Raw genomic sequence first — 20,040 nt, 5'->3', positions numbered from 1 at the left:
AAGCCTCTCTTGCTGTTTCACTTTTCCGCTCCAGTCTCTGCTCCGTTTTACTAACTGAACACCTGGAGTGAGCCAATGCCTGAAACGACCTTGCATCGTTTTAAAAATTATTTTTGTATTATCCGTGTCAAATCAACATAATCTAATTTCATAAAGAAAATTAGAAATAAATTTTGGCCTCCCAAATTTACGGTGTCATCTATTTTCTCTGTGCTCATTGATTAAGCAGATTTTTTCATGTCATTCAATAGTTTGGCCAAAATGGCGTAGGTATCTCTTCCATTCTTTAACCGCGATTCAGCGTACTGGATAAGACTGGCTTGCAGGCTCAACACCCTTTGCCTATTGTAACGGATCATCTATATTTAAATTAAAAAAAACAAAAATTAAAATCAATCGAGTAAGCAGATTGTCTACTGCAGTTAGAGCCAAATGACAATTTCCTTTTATGTGCCCTTAACAAATATTTAAATCATCTGCCATTTCTCCTCTGTTTATTACGCTGGCACAAAGGATTCATTGTAAACCAAGGAAAATGGTTGAAAATCAAATTGTTGATGAGCGATTTTGTCACTTTGGATTCTCAGAGGTTAATGGTACTTGCTCATCACTTTCAAGTTAGCCAATCAGTGTGTTCAAAAAATACTATTCACTTGTGTGGTGTAAACTAATTTTTTGATACTCAGGCTTTAACATGAAAATGGCACAAATATTCATATTATTGTTTGACATATGTCTTACAAGTAAACCAACAACAGGGCGGTCTGCCTGTAAAACAAACCAAGAAATGCAACCAGGTAAGGGTGGCATGCAAAATTTTCTGGCAAAACAGTAAGCCAAAAGTCTAAGTAAAACAAAAGGCCTTTTTTATATCATTTTATTCACCTCTTTCTTTGCAGCTTCCGAAATTGAATTGTATGCTTCCTCTGCATCGTCTTTGGCTTTTTGAAGCTGAAAATGAAAAAATGTGTAAAACAATTTAGGATTCTTCAATTCTGGTGTTCACCATAATTATTCAGAAGCTCAACTTGAACTTCGAGTATATTGCTAAGTGCAGCCTCATGTGAATCACGAGAAAAACAAAACCAAAAAAAAAAAAAACAACACTCAATCACATGTAAAAAATCAGAGAGAGGTGCAAAGCACATGTTTGTCAGAACCTTACCATTTCTTGGTTCTTGGGTTTGGCTTTTTCCAGTGCTTTTGTTGCGTTCTCATACTCAACTGGTTTACATGTACAATGGAAAAGCTCCTGCAGGTTAAGAGATGGACAAAACAACTGCAGTAAACAGTTAAAATAATCATCTTGAGACAGCAAGAAGAAATAACCAATTAAAAAGAGGGGTTTTCAAAGTTAGGGTACTGGAATTGCAATCCAGAAGTCCCACATTCCATCTCATCTGTACTTGATGGTTTCAAATTCAATTATACCACAAAGCATTGTAAATTTAAAAAAAAAACTCCCCAAGTCATGATTCTGTTCCACCATTCCAGTCTTTGTTTGCAAGTTTTCCATCCCTTTAGCTTAGCAGTATGAAAATGAAATGTAAATTACTCCAAAGGGCGCTTTCTCTACAGATAACCTCTCTCTTGTGCTACATTCATGTAAATGCTCTAATACTCACCAATGAATTGAAAAAATTGAATGCAATAGAGATAGAGGGGGTAGAACCCAGTGTTCTCATTCAAGACACAACCCACAAACTATTTGGGATATGGGAAATAGATTGGTCAACAGTCTGGCTGATGAATTCTTGTTGTTGTTTGGTTATTTTTGGTTTCCTCCTCTTTCTTTTTTAGATGCGCAGTGATCCTGAGCTTTTCTCAGGCTGTGACAATGCTCTCATCCAACCCCACCCCAAAAGAAAATAGTCACCTCCTTTCCCCTTCCCTAACCCTGCCCACAAAAGGAAAGTTGGTATCCTTTGAAGAGTTAAACAAGATCCAAGTTTTCCAATACATATTTCACATACCTTGGCAGCATCCATGTATCTGGAATAAAGTTCTAAAGTAAAACGTAATGTGTTGTCATCATTAGTGGACATAACATCCAGCGATTCCTGAAGAAAGAAGACGACACACACACAAGTAAGACAAAACAAATTAAACTCTTGGAATTGAAAATACTGCTAGCAACACTAGTTCCTGTCTAAAAATGCTATCATACCTTGACACCATTTAGTGCACTTGAAAAAGTCACAAAACTCCTGTAAAAGTAAAAAAAGCTTTTAAAATTAGCTTTTTGTTACACCCTGACATCAGAATGTATATTCTCAATACTGTTCTTGGTACATATTCTATTATACTGACATGGAGAAGTTGTTCAACAATCAAGAGCTTCTTTGTTTTTTTCTATCATTTCCTTTATTCTCATGACCTTAATGTACTATGCAGCAGTGATATGGTGAGGAGAATTTAGATGCTGATCACTTCAACAAGAGAGGAAGACATAACTATCATGCTAAGGTCTTGATAGGTCTTGATTGCATCTTATTGCCAGTTCTCATGATGGTTACAGTGAGTAGAGCTAGCATGTAAGATGTGGTAAAACAGTGGTTATTCACATGCAAAAAAAATCAGCCAAACTATGTCTGGTCCATCATTGCTTGCATTGGAAGTTTGCCACCACAGGTTAATAATGGAAAGATATGAAATAAATATTATTTTAAGTAATTATTACAAAATCATATCATTTAGCAATTTCAGACAAAGAACAACAAACCCTTTCAATTCCTTGGTACTATTATCATCACCAGTTGATGCTGTCATGATGCCAGAACTAAAATTATCCACTGCTAATGCAACATCTGAAATTCACAAAGAAATTCAAAGTTACCAAACTCACATATGAATTAATATGACATCATGGTGAGATTGTCATAATCACACAGTATCATTTATTATCAAAATCAATCATATATTTTGTAACATCCTGATACATTACAACACTGTATCATTGAATAATAATTCACATATGTCTTTGCCACCCTTATGTTGTTTTCACATGGATGTTCTTTAGATATCAATGTTTTGGCCACACTTTCTGAGATGTTCATGAGATTTGAAGTTGCAATTCATTATTTCAGCCTAAACAACCTTAATGCAGATAACACATTCCAGCAAATAAAACATTGCTACATACGTTGCTGACTGTGTACCATTTTGGTGAAGTTCTACAAAAAAAACACAAGTAGAAAAACATTTATTTATTGAAGGAAATAATCTCAAAATTGTCAACTCTTACTTAGAAGCTAAAACCAAATCTGACTTTCCTCTAAAACCTTGTTCTCATCATAGGTGCTGTTTGGCACAACCAATTTACAGAATCATAACTTAATTGTTTATGTTATTATTGACAATGAGACATTCTGGCTTTTCAACCACAGTTTCCAGCAGAGTTGGCATTTTGGAATTCCAGGTCTTTTTTTCCCTCATAAAAGACCCCTAAAGCAAACCAACAAGATGCATGTAAATGTAATCTATCCTTCACCCACAAGTAGCTCAGGGTGTAGAATCCTAGCCCAGACTGACGTGGTGAGAGAGAAGCATTTACACGATCAACCATTAAACTCCCATGCATGACCAAAACATTATTTCTCCTCACCACATCAATACATCACCAAGCAGGCAAATAATGCTCTGATTATTAGTTGATTCAAAACCAAATTCTCACAACTTACATTATATGAGTTGTATGGCAGACAGTAAAGAGAATTACTGAATCATAATGCACCCCTAGAAAAATATTACTACTACTGACCCCATATGTCTCCTTGGTAAGTGGCGTGTACTCTTCCACAAAATCTCTTTTCTTCTGAAATTCTTCAAGAAGATCTTAACCAAAAGGAATAACTTCTGGTTATTTTTATTTCTAGGAAGGCCAAGTCATTCTTGTAATGGTTAAATTCAAAAGAAAGTTAGGTCATCTGTGAGCAGGGCCTCATTAACCCTTTAACTCCCAGAAGTGATGAACACGTCACTTCTCCCTTTAATATCCATATATTATTCAGCAAACAGACGATGAGAAGACTCAAACTCATCAGGTACAAGATATTACCCTGATTGAACACCAAATTCTTGTAACTAATTTACAAGGAAAGGAGTAGCAGCTACAGGGGAGAATTAATAATCAGATCTTGGGAGTTTAAGGGTTAATTGCACTTTGGCAAGAGTGTTTCTTCACCTGCAGAAGAGAATGAGGCCTAGTAGAGAAACACAAGCTGCTGAGAGGCCAGTGAAGGGTTAACAGTGACAAGAAGGACCAAGTAATCAGCAGTTTAATCCCTAAGAGTGACTGACATCTAATTTCTCCTTACCATATCCCCACTGAACCAAACATTAAGGCCAAGAGAATAAAGGAGCTGATCACAGACTAAAGAAGCTCTTGATTGTTAGACAAATTCTCCATGTCAGAATCTTAGGAAATGTATAGAGAACAGTATGGAGAATATGCATACTGATGTTAGGGTGTGCAGAGTTAAAACAGTCTCTCTGTATGCCATAATTAAAACTACAAAAATTCAATAGTCTTGAATAAGACATACACTGTATGTATGATCCAAAACCAAATTCTCTGAACAAACATCATATGAATTGTATGGCAAACAGTAAAGAGAATGACTGAATCATAATGCACCCCTGGAGTAAGATTCTATTTGGAAAAATATAACAACTACTGACCCCATATGTCTCCTTGGTAAGTGGTGTGTACTCCTTCACAAAATCTCTTTTCTTCTGAAATTCTTCATCAAGATCCTAACCAAGAGGAACAACTTCTGGTTATTTGTATTTCTAGGAAGACTAAGTCATTCGCATAATGGTTAAATTAAAAAAAAAGAAGAAGGTCATCTGTAAGCAGGGCCTCTATAACCCTTTAACACCCAGAACTGATAAACATGTAACTTCTCCCCATAGTATCCATACATTATTCAGCAAATAGGTAATCAGAATACTCAAACTCATCAGGTACAAGATGTTACGCTGATTGAACACAAAATTCTCGTAGCTAATCTACAAGGACAAGTGTAGCAGCTAGAGGGAGAATTGAAAATCAGATCTTGGGAGTTTAAGGGTTAATTGCACTTTGGCTCAAGTGCTTCTTCACCTGCAGGAGAGAATGAGGCCTGGAGCAACATGAGCTGGTGAGAGGCCTGTAAAGGGTTTAACTCTTTAACTCTCACAAGTGATTAACATGAAACTTCTCCCTATAATATCCATGCATTAATTATTCAGCAAACAGGTAATGAGAATATTCAAACCTGTCAGGTAGAAGCTTTTATCTTGATCTAGTATCAAGTTCTCACAACTAATTTATAGGGAAATATGTAGCAGCTAAAGGGGAGAATTTACAATCAGATCTTGGGAGTTAAAGGGTTAACACTGATAAAGAAGGACCAAGTATTCAGCAGTTTAACCCCTGAGAGTGACTGACATCTATTTTCTACTTGCCATATCCCCTCTGAATCAAACATCAAGGTCAGGAGAATAAAGGAGCTGATCACTGACTAGAGAAGCTCTTGATTGTTAAACATGTCAGCATCCTAGAAAATGTTTAGAGAACAGTGTGGAGAATATACATACTGATGTTAGGGTGTGAAGGGTAAAAACAGTCTCTCTGTATACCACAATTCAAACTACAATTATTCATATTTTACAGCCCTGAATGAGACATACACTGTATGTAATTAAACAATAATCCAGTGATATCACAATTTTACTAAATAAAGACTTCTTAGATAAAAAAATCAAAACAAAACAAAAAAAACAGAAAAAATCCTGGAACAATTTGTACCTTGTGACTATGATGCCTGAGATCATCCACAGCTCATGATATAGACTTGTCCTAAGACCCTTTTTCACTTTGCTTCTCACTGCAAGCTATGTAATTAAAAAAAAGTGTTTATACCTTACACTGTAAGTGTATGAGCATGAGAGAGCCATTAAGCCACTGATCACTGAGTTGAAAAGAGATTAATTTCTCAGAGCAAGGAGTTTAATAATGATTATTGTTTCTTTAGAGGGCACGGTAACGAATCTTGCAATCTGATTGGTTCTTTACCCGGTCAGTATTTTCCTATCTCTGCCCACGGGCCACGGTAACGCTTTCGTGAGTCGCCGAGTACATCCCAACTTTCGTTATCATTTTTCATAAATATACCTCGTTTTCCAGCTGGGCAGTATTTTTAAGCAAACATGTCGGTCACTACCTCAAGCCGATAAATAACTTATGAATCCTCCCTTTTCTCTCTATCAAATCACTTTGGTTGACAGAAAAATATTGGTTTCAGAATGAATTTGTATAAACAATAGTGTCATTACGTTGGTTGACAAGCAGCCTAAAAAATTAATTTTAATCATTCACAAAAAGTACCCAGAAAGTTGAAACGTGAGGTATTTGGTTACAGTTAAACTGAACGATGGAACTTTCATTCCTTTAATATCTGAATTTTCTCGAGCAATTTGTTCATAGGGAAAAAAAAGCGAGCGAAGTTTTAATTTAAGTTCTACAACAAATATACGCTCCTGGTGAGTCTTTCCAATTCCGTTCAATTTGGACATTTGTACCTTAAATTGCACAACAGAAATTGAAGGAATTGAGAAAAGGCTGCATTAAATTCCCTTGTGTCTCGTTGGAGTGTGCTGTTCGAATTTAGTTTTTGTGAAGGAAAGATCAGAGTTAAACACGCCATTACAGCAAACAAACGAGCAAACTCTCACAACTTCAAAATAAAAAATTGAATTTACTCAATTACTTTCCTCGCCGTTTACTTAATGAACAGAGGTAAATCTTCGTACATGAATGAATGGTCGATGAGAGTAAATAATACTTTCCGTTAGATCATTAACTGATTTTTAAAAAAAACATTGTCTTGACAGTCCTTGCCAAACTAGTTCTGTTGGTTTTCAAATGTTCCTACGATTTTTTTTTCTTGCGCGCTCTCTAATTGACAGGTGTCAGATTGTGACAGATACTTGTAAAAATAATATTTCAAAGTTTGTTTGGAAGCCTTTTAAATCACCTTTATCGTTACGGAAATGAAAATGTTTTGCTGAGGCATCTCTCTTAAATTTGCATCACCTCTATTTTAACTACCATTTACTCACTCAAAAATTGTTCGGTTTATGGAAGATCTTGCCGTATTTACGGCCATAAGTCATTCAAGTTCTTTCGAGGTCACAGTTTTTCACCATACGGACCTCCCAGCGGGCAAATAACATATATTTATCAAACTTAGTTTTACCAAGTTGCAACAGACATTTTGTTACAAAAGAAATCCGCCAGGCATACACATACAATCAGCGAGAAAATTGTCAACACACTACCATTGAAATGGCAATATTCTGGAATAGCATACCAATTATATTCCTTACTTTCAACTCTTCTTCTCATGTACAATGTTTCTTTAATTGTTTTACACCATTCTACAACATTGACTGGTGGAAGAGCTTATTGTTGCAGTGAATTGCAGTTCAATTTTCACTCCATTTCTACATAATCCCTTTGAGGTGGCTCAGTGGATGTTGTGTCAACTGATTTTATCTTTAAAACATTTATGACCACTTAAGATGAAAATAGTCACAATTATTGTTGATTTTATGAAAAATATACCTATGGTATATATGGCCATAGTATGTCAGTTTACAAATTTGGTGAAAAAAATCACCCACACTCACAGGGATCATGGCCAAATAACTGTAAGAGTATCTTATTATTTGAAAAACTCACATTTTCCTCTTTCAAAACCTTCTGCAAATCTTCATCTTTTGAAAAGGCTGGGTGGCCAACAACAAGTTAAAAAAATCTGAAAAACATTAAAAATTTTAATTCGTGAGATGGGCTAATATGCAATGTAAACATGAGAACCAACAGTGTCTCCCAGAAAGTATATTAAATTTTAGAGAAAATAATATCTTCAAGAAAAACTGAATCTTTCCTGAGGAAGTTTCTCTAAGATCTGTTTCTTGTTGGGTTGTTTTCTTGATCATTTTGGTTTTATTTTGCCAGTTCACTGGGAGAAAAAAAACTTAAATGGAAAATTAACCCTTTCAATTCAATTCAATTCAATTCAATTTTATTTGTTAGCAATACAATATTATCACAGTCCTAGGTGACCCGCAATTAGCAAGCTATTCTAGGCGGGCCACCCTTCTAAAACAAGTGCTGTCTCTGCTAAGGATCACATACCGATACAATTAAACAAAGATAATCATTAATAAAAATACAATTGTTAAATAAAATAAAATAAAATTAAGTCCGTTGAATAATTAAATAATCAATTGCAAAGTTATCAAGATATATAATACAATTGAAACAAGACTTAAACGAAGAGTTACTTTATCAAGAGATATTTACAAATTTCTGAGCAGCGTATATCAACATTCATCTCCTCATTTTCCAAAAGTTTTAACAGGCGATTTTTAAGTTCACGCTTAAACGGGGTTCTGTTTTTAATACGAAGTTCTTTTGGGATGCTATTCCACAATCTAACACCTATTCTAGCAAAAGAAAATAAAAGTTGGTTAGTTCTAGACGCTTTAACGTACAGATTAGCCGTTGCTGAGAATCTTGTGAAATGGTGATGAACCTGCTCGGAGTGGATAAAGAGCATAGAAATATTAGACGGGGCACGGTGATTATCAATGTCATGCATCAAAGAGGAAACCAAATGAGAATAGAGCATAGTTATTGGTAAGATTCTGGAGTTAACAAATAGCGGGGCACTATGAGATTTGCTATCCGCAAAATACATTAGTCGTAGAGCACGTTTTTGTAAAATGAGAACCTTATTTAAATGAGTGTTAGCAGCTTGTCCCCAGGCAATAAGACCATAAGAGATATAGGGTTCAATTAAGGAGCGGTAGATGTTAAGAAGTGTGGCAAATGGGACAAGATGTCTTAACCTGGCAATTATACCAATTCCTTTACTAACTTTAGATGAGATATAATCAATATGATACTTCCAAGAGAGGTTATTATCTATCAGAATTCCTAGATATTTCACAAAAGTTTTTTGTTCTAGAGATACACTTTTTTTAAGATCGTTATTATAAATTTTCAAGTGAACTATGTAGTCCAATTTGCGTTGGTAAGGATGGAAAATAACAAAGTTAGATTTACTAGTGTTAAGAGAAAGTTTGTTTGCGTCCAACCAGTCACCCACTTTTGCGAGTTCATCATTAACAACTTTTTCAAGATCCTTAAGATCTTTGTTTGAATAAAGCAAGTTAGTATCGTCAGCAAATAGGTAAAACTCAAAAATCTGGGAGCAACGGTAAATGTCGTTAACATAAATCAAAAAGAGAAGGGGGCCAAGTACAGACCCTTGAGGGACACCACAAACTATCTCTTCTATATTCGACACGGTTGAACCAATTTGAGTCGACTGGTTCCTGTTCAACAAGTACGAAGAGAACCAGTTATTAATTATTCCTCTGACTCCATAATGATATAATTTGTGCAGTAAGATTGAGTGATCCACCGTATCAAAAGCCTTTTTTAGGTCAATAAAAATACCACAAGAGAATAACTTTGCATCAATATTAGTTTGAATTTTGCTTAAGATATCCCAACAGTGACTAACATCAAATTTCTCCTTACAATATCACACCTAAATCACAAGTTAAGGTCATGAGTGTAAAGGAAATGATCATCAACAAAAGAAGCTTTTGATTGGTAAACAAATTCTCCTTATCAGCACCTTAGGAAATGTATAAAGAGCTGTATGGAGTATCACTTCATTCTTTCCATTGGTTATCCTCAATTTCTTTACTCCACCATAAACTTTGTTTCAACATTAAAATATACCTGTTTTTCTCCTTTCTTCCATTTCTCTGAACATTCCTCTGTAACCCAAATCCACATCGTCCCTGAATTTCTGTCTTACGAGTCCTTTATGATGTGTAGTTCAGTAGCTCGATGTGCGGCGCTTGGTAACCACCCTATCTCACTTCGCTAACAAACCACCAGCAGAGTTCTATTTGTGTAGTACGTCAAGAGGATGGTTTCCAAACGACAAAGTACCGGCTGCATCCATGGAAAATACCTTATGGCAACGATGCTACTGACTCTAGATCGTTACTACCAAAAAGGCAAAGTTAGCAGCCATGTAAATATTTTTTGGCCTTGTTAGGCCTGATAAATAAGGCGTTGCTCACGTAAGGGGCTTGGGTAGCTTATGAAAAATGTTTTGAATTACATATGGTACATTTGCAGAAAGAATTGGAGGTGTGGAGGCCCCATAGTCTGCGTGTTGGAGTCCGAGTCGAGAGATTCCTATTCAACCCTCGGGCATAATTTTCAAAGTTCCACTAACTTCAGAAGCACAAATATAACATTTACAAATTAAATTATACGCAATGATGATGCAAGTCTTGGTCCAGACAGTAGTGTGTTCTTTTTCTTTCCTTTGCGTCTTTACTCTTTGCATTTCAAATTTTTCAAAATCTCTCTCTCGAAAGAAACATGGCAAACAAAATCCGCCTGGCCCGTTTACTTCCCGGATCTTTCGAGGAACGGGCTCCTGGTCTTGTTCATAGGAAGGGGTTTTATTCACAATCCGTAGGCCTTTCTCCACACAGGATTACAAATGAGTACCGCTGAACTGTGAGCCTGAAACGAATCGTCTCCCAGCTAACTGTTGCATTTCAAATATCTATATCAATCATTTACAACATGGAGTCCTTGCTTTGGGAGTCAAAGATCCGATTGCATTTGTAACTCATCCGCGTTTTGCCAAACGAAACAATCAGCAATTATTCATTTTAAAAACTTCTGTTACCGAAACACGCCGACGACTCTGCTCAAAATTCAGATCCACTACCTGATCAGTGCAGCCAGCAAATTCATCAGCAGATCGCCAGCAACTTTATCGCACTTTACACCACTTATTTGGGACCAGATAATGACTGCAATTCACTTGGGCTATGCACAATCGAAAATGTCGAGGTGGAATGTGGAGACCAGACAGGAACACTTCGAAAGAGAGACTTAGGAAGTAATCAGCTCTCATCAAGAATTTCACTTTCCATTAGTTTTGATTTGAAAGTTCCACTGCCCGGGAACACGACCGAAGCTGATCTTAATCAGACAACTGAAGAAATTTCCAGTAACCTATTATTAAAGTTTAACCAACAGATGTGAATCTTAATATCAGTGGGATTTCCTTAGTTTTCGATGCTTCAAAACCACCTCAAGTCCGCTTCGTGCGCCTTTTATGTGATAGTGGACAGGTTCTAAGAGGCTCCAAATGTGGTGAGCAGAGTTTGTTATCATCAAATTCCTAAGAATCTCAAAAAACAAAGTGACTGGTTAACTCTTGTGCTTAAAAGGTTCTTATTTTGTCCAATGATGTTGGTTACGCTGGCATTTTCCATAAGAGAGTATTCTATAAAATTTTTTTTAACGTATCGGACAAACAGGAGCAGCGAGAGGCATGATGCAAATGAAAGAATAGCCGGAGAATTTTTATTTTACGTTTGCCAAGTACTTTCCTATAACTATGAAATTTTCTGAAATGCCCGAGTTTTCCAAAGTGGCCGTAAAAGCAATTTCACTTCCGCTTTATAATTGTTTTATTTAAAAAAAAAAATAGGTGTTATACGATTGGCTGCCTACCCTAGATCAACAATTTTTCAAAGGCGCAGAATTTCTTCGCAGAAGGCATTCCAAAAAATATGGGAGTTGAAAAAAACGCATTGAAAGTGTATACTCTAACTTAGACTAGAATCTTCGTATAGCTTTTAAGGCCCTTGATGTTTAGGGAGTACTTGGTTAAGTTTAGACCCTATCGTAAGTAATAAGAGAGATGTAATTAACTCAACGAAGGAAGTATACCATAACCAAGAACCAAAAAATCATTCTTTCAACTGAATCATAGTACAAAACCTTTCTCTTGAAAGTGAGGTTCCTCACATGAGGATGAAGAATGATTGTAATATGACTATCGAAAACACAATGCACTTGCTTAGCTATACAAATAGATGCTTCAAACAGCTCTGAAATGGCTTTTATATACAGCTTGATGATACGTCAAACACTTTGAATATCTTCGACCCTTTTTGTTATTTATGGTGAGCTGTCCTGTTGGATACTTACACAATACCTCAGATTGCCAGACATGCGCAGTGCATCATTACCAAGATAAAGAGGCGCAGACTTCTTGTGTCCCTTGTCCATTTGGAACATCAACATTCGGCGAGTTAGCATGGCAAGGAAACTGTGAAGGTCTTTAAAAAAAATTATACAAGATGTCTTATTTTGACTTGTGATGAATTTATTTGTACTGCTGTAAACAATATTCGTATTTAACCGCTTGCCAATTCTTATTTTCATCAGCAAATTCCAAAACGTCAAATGCCGATGGGCAAGGGACATCAGGTCACCTTCTCAATGTCATCATTGCCATGGCAATAGTTGTACCAGTCATTGTAATAGTTGCTGTCGCCATCTTTTGTGTGTGGAAGCAAAGAATGTAAGTCAAAAGCATCATTTTCTTTTTTTTTTTTTAATTTTTTTTTTATGGTTGTCATTATCGTCACCATAAGAATTTCTTACTGTTATTTTTACTGCCGTCGTGGTTTTTCAAAAGTGGAATACAAACCGATAGAGTTGAGTTACAATGGAAGATAAAGAGGTGAAAAGGCTTGGGAAGGGTAAATTGGCCTGAGCAAAGCAAGGATGATGGTGGGGTAACCTGTTGTTCAAGCAAAATTGCCAGAGCTAGTAAAATACATGTATCAGTAAAATAACAACAGGGAGCATTTAACAAATCGTACTGAATGCCAGGCTTATTCATCGCTGAAAAACATTTCCTTCTTCCCCTCCCCCCTCCCCTCCTATTCCCTTACCGATTCATCAAGTTTCTCTGATAGTTTGCCACTTGCCGTCGATATTCAATGGTGTAAAGCATCACATTGACAATAAAGAAGTAACGTATTTTCCTCAAGATTGCATCACAGTGACCCTACCGTGGCTCAAATTTGAACCTCTCGATCAGTTGTTCCTGCGCACTATTTACCAAACCACTGCAATTCCCAACTTTGATATATTCTCTTCCCGTATCCTTTGTAATATTAGCGTCTGAAGGTTACCTCCACTACACAACAACTCACGCACAAAGCACAAAACAAATATTCTTATTTTGGCCGAGTAAGGCATTAACAAAGTTAAGATTTTTTCTTGTTTCGGAATTTCAGGGCGCGTTCGCTTGAATGACATGGCATCACATAGCAAGGTTTAATACATGCGAGCTAGTTAAAGATTCATTTCTCTCTTTCTCATCTATTTTATCGTTCCTCCCTCAGAAGACCTCAGCGAACAACGTCTGAGACCAGGGGACACAACAATCCAGCATATGAAGATCCAATGAATACCCGTGTCTATGAGGAAATTAAAGAATTGCAGTTTCCGAGTCCTCATTCCCATTATCAGTTACTGAACACTGAACCACATACTTACGCGGAGCTCCGAAACAGTCACTCTAAAGCCTAAGGAAATAGTTTGACGACTTCAGATAATCTGAGTTGAGATTCTTTTTTGTTATAGTTCTACCTTCACCGGTTTAAGCCGTGGATATGCAATGCATAGGAAAAAGCAACGCGTTAACGCGGCCTAGGAAGTCTGGGGAGAGCATACATGTATCTTATATAGGATGCGAACCCAATGTTAGTTTTGGTAAATCAATTAAGGAGAGCTCTTGTAGAGATGACGGCTAATTTTGTACCGATAATGTACTGCGCAATAGCCCTTTTATCACAATTTGAACAACTGAATATTTCCTCTTAACACTGTTGTGAGAGTGGAAATCAAATGTCAAGGTTGTTTTGGTAAACTTAGACTTGACCCGCCGAAATAACCAATTATATTCTGCACGTTATATCCACGAGTTCATTATAATGTCACTTGGATCTTGTTATACAGTATCTATTGATGGGTTCTAGTGCGGAAGGTCTATAAGGATTAGAGGAAAGGTTCAATACTTCTTACAGGCATCGAGGGAAGCGTTATGACGGAGAAAATGGCCGCAATTCAACGATAAAACCGCCCACGTAGACAATTCAAATCCAATCCCTTGGACAGTGTAATACGTTACAATCAAAGATACACTTTGGGTGCAATGTAGAGTTACGAGTTCAGAATAAAATGTTTCATTCTTAGTTGGATTTGGATCTTTATCAGTTTCGTCATCTAACAAGAGTATCTCATCAAAAAATGTATCTTCAATTTCGTTTTCCAAAAGTGTTTGTAATACCGCATTTGTTCTCTTTTTCACTCGTGTCCCGCAATGTTATAGAGAAGCAAAACATGTTACAATTCTACCTTCAGACAAACAACAATCTTTCTAACTTTTTTCATCAATAAATAACCCCATCCCCGTGCAAGTAACTTCTTTACGACATGATAATGATCACCCATGCGCTATCCAGGCTTTAATTAGCCTTTCATGAAAAATCTTTGACCAGGGAGAAGGGGAGAGAGCCCTGTGTGACAAAAATTAATATTTTCAACCCTCCAGTCCAATTTAAAAAAACTTGAACTTTCGTTTAAAATTTACTTCAAGATGAAAGAGGAGTATGTAGGAATGTGGGTATTAGGAATTGTGAGCCAGTACATTGGGAGACTTCACTGCGTCACTATGAACACTACTGAAACGAGTAGTTGAAAAAAGGACTTGTACGGGCCTGAATTTTTTTCAGGTCCTATTTTCAACTACTCGTTTCAGTAGTGTTCTTAGCTGCGAGGAGCTCTTAATTTCATTTCTTCATCGCAGTGCAAATATATGAATTTTATACATCTAAAATCATCATTCACCGCGTCGTTTAAGATCTTTATCGAAGTTCGCTCTTCGATTCCACAAGAATGAGAGGTTACTTCCACTCAACCTTGGATGTTAAACGGTTACTGATGAAGAAGTAACGGGATTTTCTTTTTAGTATCCTGTGGCATGTTAGCAAATTAGTTTATCCAGAGATTTTCCTTCTACGAAGTTCGGAACAAATGATGTTTATTTCTTTAAGACAACCGCTGATCAGACTCTAGTGATTGAGGCTCACGTGGGCCTTGATGACAAGTGGCGGGGGGTAGGGGGGGAAGAGAGGAGCGGGAACGGGAGGTGAACAGCACTTTTCGATTTTTCAATTATATAGTACTGAAGCGTTAAGTGAAAAACTTTAATAAGTTTCCTGTGAACAGCGAAATATCATGGATTTTGTTCTAATTTCTAATAATATCTATTTCTACTCTTTTTTCAGCTAGTAAGTCATTGTTTTTGTTAAATCGTTCTGGTGTTTGTTTTATAAAGGGCATGACAGTTTTCGAAAAATCGACCTCCAATGTTGCCTTTAATTTGAGCCTCAACATGGGTCGCCACGAGTGTTCGCTGGGGTGATCAGAAAATCTCTCATAACTTGATAAATTTTGAAGATCAGATGAAGTGGATTGTGGTTCTAGAATAAGGACATGAAAGTCTTTCAATGTACAAGAAATCAGCGAAATCTATTTTTCAAGCTAGATCGGCCGGACCGCTTTTATGGATATTCTCTCTTAATTATGAATATGAATAAAAATCATAAATTTAAAAGAGCAAGATTCTGAAAAAGCAGCAATGATTAGCAACTTGAGAAATTCTTTACTTGGGTGCATATTCTGACTGTTTATTATCCGTCGAACTACAACCTTTTGTAGCAACCTAAGAAATGAGAAAGTAATGAACTACTTGTTCAGAAATAAAAAAAAAACACATGAATTGTGCGAGTTTCCAGATCGGAATATTAAAAGCACAAGTTATGCAAGATATTATGAAAAAATTAAAACGATCTAAGTTCTCACGTGCAAAGAAAACACAACAAGTAAACCTAAATTAAAGACCAACAACGTCTATGAATCAGCACAGTTACTAAACTATTAACACGAGTCTCATTTCTTCTTTTCCAAAACAGCTCCAAGGTCATCAACTCTCTTTCTTTTCTGTTTTAGCCGAGATAAGTTCCTGCTGACCTCTAGTGTCCTTATATGTTCTTGACCATACTTGGAGATATAAATTACTAGTGCACGCTTATAGCAGTCTTTTGCTTCATCTGTGTCGCCCAGATGACTGTGTAAATTACCCAGATTGTTGTAAGACCTTGCAACATCAACATGCTCAGGTCCCAGCTGTTTCATCTTAATCTCCAGTGCACGCTTATAGCAGTCTTTTGCTTCATCTGTGTCGCCCAGATCACTGTGTAAATTACCCAGATTGTTGTAAGACCTTGCAACATCAACATGCTCAGGTCCCAGCTGTTTCATCTGAATCTCCAGTGCACGCTTATAGCAGTCTTTTGCTTCATCTGTGTCGCCCAGAGCCTTGTGTAAAGTACCCAGATTGTTGTAAGAGCTTGCAACATCAACATGCTCAGGTCCCAGCTGTTTCATCTGAATCTCCAGTGCACGCTTATAGCAGTCTTTTGCTTCATCTGTGTCGCCCAGATGACTGTGTAAAGTACCCAGATTGTTGTAAGACCTTGCAACATCAACATGCTCAGGTCCCAGCTGTTTCATCTGAATCTCCAGTGCACGCTTATAGCAGTCTTTTGCTTCATCTGTGTCGCCCAGATCACTGTGTAAATTACCCAGATTGTTGTAAGACCTTGCAACATCAACATGCTCAGGTCCCAGCTGTTTCATCTGAATCTCCAGTGCACGCTTATAGCAGTCTTTTGTTTCATCTGTGTCGCCCAGATGACTGTGTAAAGTACCCAGATTGTTGTAAGAGCTTGCAACATCAACATGCTCAGGTCCCAGCTGTTTCATCTTAATCTCCAGTGAACGCTTATAGCAGTCTTTTGCTTCATCTGTGTCGCCCAGATGACTGTGTAAAGTACCCAGATTGTTGTAAGACCTTGCAACATCAACATGCTCAGGTCCCAGCTGTTTCATCTTAATCTCCAGTGCACGCTTATAGCAGTCTTTTGCTTCATCTGTGTCGCCCAGATGACTGTGTAAATTACCCAGATTGTTGTAAGACCTTGCAACATCAACATGCTCAGGTCCCAGCTGTTTCATCTTAATCTCCAGTGCACGCTTATAGCAGTCTTTTGCTTCATCTGTGTCGCCCAGATCACTGTGTAAAGTACCCAGATTGTTGTAAGACCTTGCAACATCAACATGCTCAGGTCCCAGCTGTTTCATCTGAATCTCCAGTGCACGCTTATAGCAGTCTTTTGCTTCATCTGTGTCGCCCTGATCACTGTGTAAATTACCCAGATTGTTGTAAGACCTTGCAACATCAACATGCTCAGGTCCCAGCTGTTTCATCTGAATCTCCAGTGCACGCTTATAGCAGTCTTTTGCTTCATCTGTGTCGCCCAGATGACTGTGTAAAGTACCCAGATTGTTGTAAGACCTTGCAACATCAACATGCTCAGGTCCCAGCTGTTTCATCTTAATCTCCAGTGCACGCTTATAGCAGTCTTTTGCTTCATCTGTGTCGCCCAGATCACTGTGTAAATTACCCAGATTGTTGTAAGACCTTGCAACATCAACATGCTCAGGTCCCAGCTGTTTCATCTGAATCTCCAGTGCACGCTTATAGCAGTCTTTTGCTTCATCTGTGTCGCCCAGATGACTGTGTAAAGTACCCAGATTGTTGTAAGAGCTTGCAACATCAACATGCTCAGGTCCCAGCTGTTTCATCTTAATCTCCAGTGAACGCTTATAGCAGTCTTTTGCTTCATCTGTGTCGCCCAGATGACTGTGTAAAGTACCCAGATTGTTGTAAGAGCTTGCAACATCAACATGCTCAGGTCCCAGCTGTTTCATCTTAATCTCCAGTGCACGCTTATAGCAGTCTTTTGCTTCATCTGTGTCGCCCAGATGACTGTGTAAATTACCCAGATTGTTGTAAGACCTTGCAACATCAACATGCTCAGGTCCCAGCTGTTTCATCTTAATCTCCAGTGCACGCTTATAGCAGTCTTTTGCTTCATCTGTGTCGCCCAGATCACTGTGTAAAGTACCCAGATTGTTGTAAGACCTTGCAACATCAACATGCTCAGGTCCCAGCTGTTTCATCTGAATCTCCAGTGCACGCTTATAGCAGTCTTTTGCTTCATCTGTGTCGCCCTGATCACTGTGTAAATTACCCAGATTGTTGTAAGACCTTGCAACATCAACATGCTCAGGTCCCAGCTGTTTCATCTTAATCTCCAGTGCACGCTTATAGCAGTCTTTTGCTTCATCTGTGTCGCCCAGATCACTGTGTAAAGTACCCAGATTGTTGTAAGACCTTGCAACATCAACATGCTCAGGTCCCAGCTGTTTCATCTGAATCTCCAGTGCACGCTTATAGCAGTCTTTTGCTTCATCTGTGTCGCCCAGAGCCTTGTGTAAAGTACCCAGATTGTTGTAAGAGGTTGCAACATCAACATGCTCAGGTCCCAGCTGTTTCATCTGAATCTCCAGTGCACGCTTATAGCAGTCTTTTGCTTCATCTGTGTCGCCCAGATGACTGTGTAAAGTACCCAGATTGTTGTAAGACCTTGCAACATCAACATGCTCAGGTCCCAGCTGTTTCATCTGAATCTCCAGTGCACGCTTATAGCAGTCTTTTGCTTCATCTGTGTCGCCCAGATCACTGTGTAAAGTACCCAGATTGTTGTTAGACCTTGCAACATCAACATGCTCAGGTCCCAGCTGTTTCATCTGAATTTTTAACAGCCATTTACCATAGACTAGCGCCGCTCTAAACCTACTGTGGTTTAGGCACATGTTAGTAAGGCTCCAAAGGGCATCCGGAAAATTACACAAGGCTCTATTGCTCGCTTCTGGTATTCCTTTCCCGAGTGACATGTCTTCAATTTTTACTTAAGTAAGCTCAACGTTGTAAGATGGGGAACTATTCTTGTTCCCACAACAATAGATTCCAGCTCTTCAAATTTTGAGAAAGACATTACCGCGCCATACACCACTTTGTGGCTTTGATCCTTTGCGAAACCTTTTGTCGCAGATTTAATAACATCAAGAACGACACCATGGACTCGAATATAAACACCAGTTGATTCTTCTTCAATTAGCAACAGTGAACATCGACTCATCCTCGTTCTTAGCATATCTTCATCTTCAAATTCGTCATCAGTTGTTTTAACATACTCGATAATAATGTCTTGCAGTATCGGCTGTGATGCACACATTGAAAGAAAAAGGAACATGTGATGCAAAATTATATCATTTTCCATCACCATTTCGACAGCGAGTGTTATTGCTTTGGTCATGGTCTGCGGATAGGCTGGATTTGTCGCAGCAAGAATGCTTTCAGTATTGCTTCGTTTCCCCTCTTCCAATTTCTTCAAATAGTCGGTCCAGCCAAATTTCGAGGTTCCTTTATTCTGACGAACTTGTCTCACATACGTGGCTGCGGCTGCCAATGAAAGTGGCTGGTAGTCTAGTTCTTTCGCAATTTCTTTTTCCATCTTGGCATCTGAGATACCAGAAAGGAGGTTAAGCAGAAAGCACGCATCATCAGGTTGCATTCCTGCGCTGATTGAGATATTTTGTATGGAAGAGCTTGACAACGGTATAGACGCAGTGTCTTTTGTTGTTATTAGCATCTGACCCCTTGCCCACAACTCGCTGTCTGCATCTGGCAAATAATCGCTTGTACGAGATTCGCTGGTCACATTATCAACTACTAACAGCCATGAAGCGTAATGCTCAATTTTTGTACTTATTAAGGTCTTGAAATATGAAATCTTCTCGTCTGTGTTCAAATCCTTGGAGCGGTAAGTGTTTGTTATTTCATACCCGGGACAATTGCAATGTTGAGCGAAAAGGACATACGATTTCAAAAGTGCTTCTGAGTTTTCAGCATTCAACGTCATGACAAATGAAGCTGCAGAAGGTATTTGTTCGACCACGTCGTAAAATCGCCTGGCTGCTAAACGGGCCAGCTGAGATTTTCCACTTCCTGGATTTCCTGACAAATACAGTATGCTCAACCCATCATTGGCGTCTTTTAGTGTTTGGAGGTTTTGTAAAACTTCACCAACTTCAGATTCCCGAGGAGC

The 20,040-nt window shown here is 38.0% G+C and overlaps 3 protein-coding genes across 5 annotated transcripts in view; all 3 read right to left on the bottom strand.

The window, feature by feature from the left end:
• Positions 1-10,013, bottom strand: part of LOC136284401 (sorting nexin-6-like) — a 40,040-nt gene extending 30,027 nt beyond the window's left edge. The window contains exons 1-9 of the mRNA XM_066174710.1: positions 9,806-10,013; positions 7,727-7,802; positions 5,792-5,877; positions 4,681-5,540; positions 3,761-3,834; positions 3,143-3,173; positions 2,723-2,807; positions 2,168-2,207; positions 1,974-2,060 (exon numbers count right to left, since the gene is read on the bottom strand). Coding sequence (XP_066030807.1) covers positions 1,974-2,060; positions 2,168-2,207; positions 2,723-2,807; positions 3,143-3,161 — 231 coding nt within the window. The 5' untranslated portion in view covers positions 3,162-3,173; positions 3,761-3,834; positions 4,681-5,540; ... (1 more) ...; positions 7,727-7,802; positions 9,806-10,013. The remainder of the gene's footprint in view (positions 1-1,973; positions 2,061-2,167; positions 2,208-2,722; positions 2,808-3,142; positions 3,174-3,760; positions 3,835-4,680; positions 5,541-5,791; positions 5,878-7,726; positions 7,803-9,805) is intronic.
• Positions 1-20,040, bottom strand: part of LOC136284394 (tetratricopeptide repeat protein 28-like) — a 49,226-nt gene that overhangs the window by 17,607 nt on the left and 11,579 nt on the right. The gene's annotated exons all lie outside the window — the stretch shown is intronic.
• On the bottom strand, positions 15,064-17,968 carry LOC136284354 (nephrocystin-3-like). The gene is made up of 2 exons (XM_066174577.1): positions 15,955-17,968; positions 15,064-15,915 (listed from the first exon to the last, which is right to left on the bottom strand). Exons 1-2 carry the CDS (start codon positions 17,921-17,923, stop codon positions 15,902-15,904), a joined length of 1,983 nt encoding a protein of 660 aa, XP_066030674.1. The 5' UTR covers positions 17,924-17,968; the 3' UTR covers positions 15,064-15,901.

Source organism: Pocillopora verrucosa, chromosome 11 (genome assembly GCF_036669915.1).
Source record: "Pocillopora verrucosa isolate sample1 chromosome 11, ASM3666991v2, whole genome shotgun sequence".
Taxonomy (NCBI): Eukaryota; Metazoa; Cnidaria; class Anthozoa; order Scleractinia; family Pocilloporidae; genus Pocillopora; species Pocillopora verrucosa.
The sequence above is the reverse complement of the archived record's forward strand: the minus strand, read 5'-3'. Positions and strand labels throughout refer to the sequence as shown.

Coding starts and splice junctions, on each gene's coding strand:
- LOC136284354 (XM_066174577.1), bottom strand. CDS start 17,923: ATGAAACAGCTGGGACCTGAGCATGTTGATGTTGCAAGGTCTTACAAC.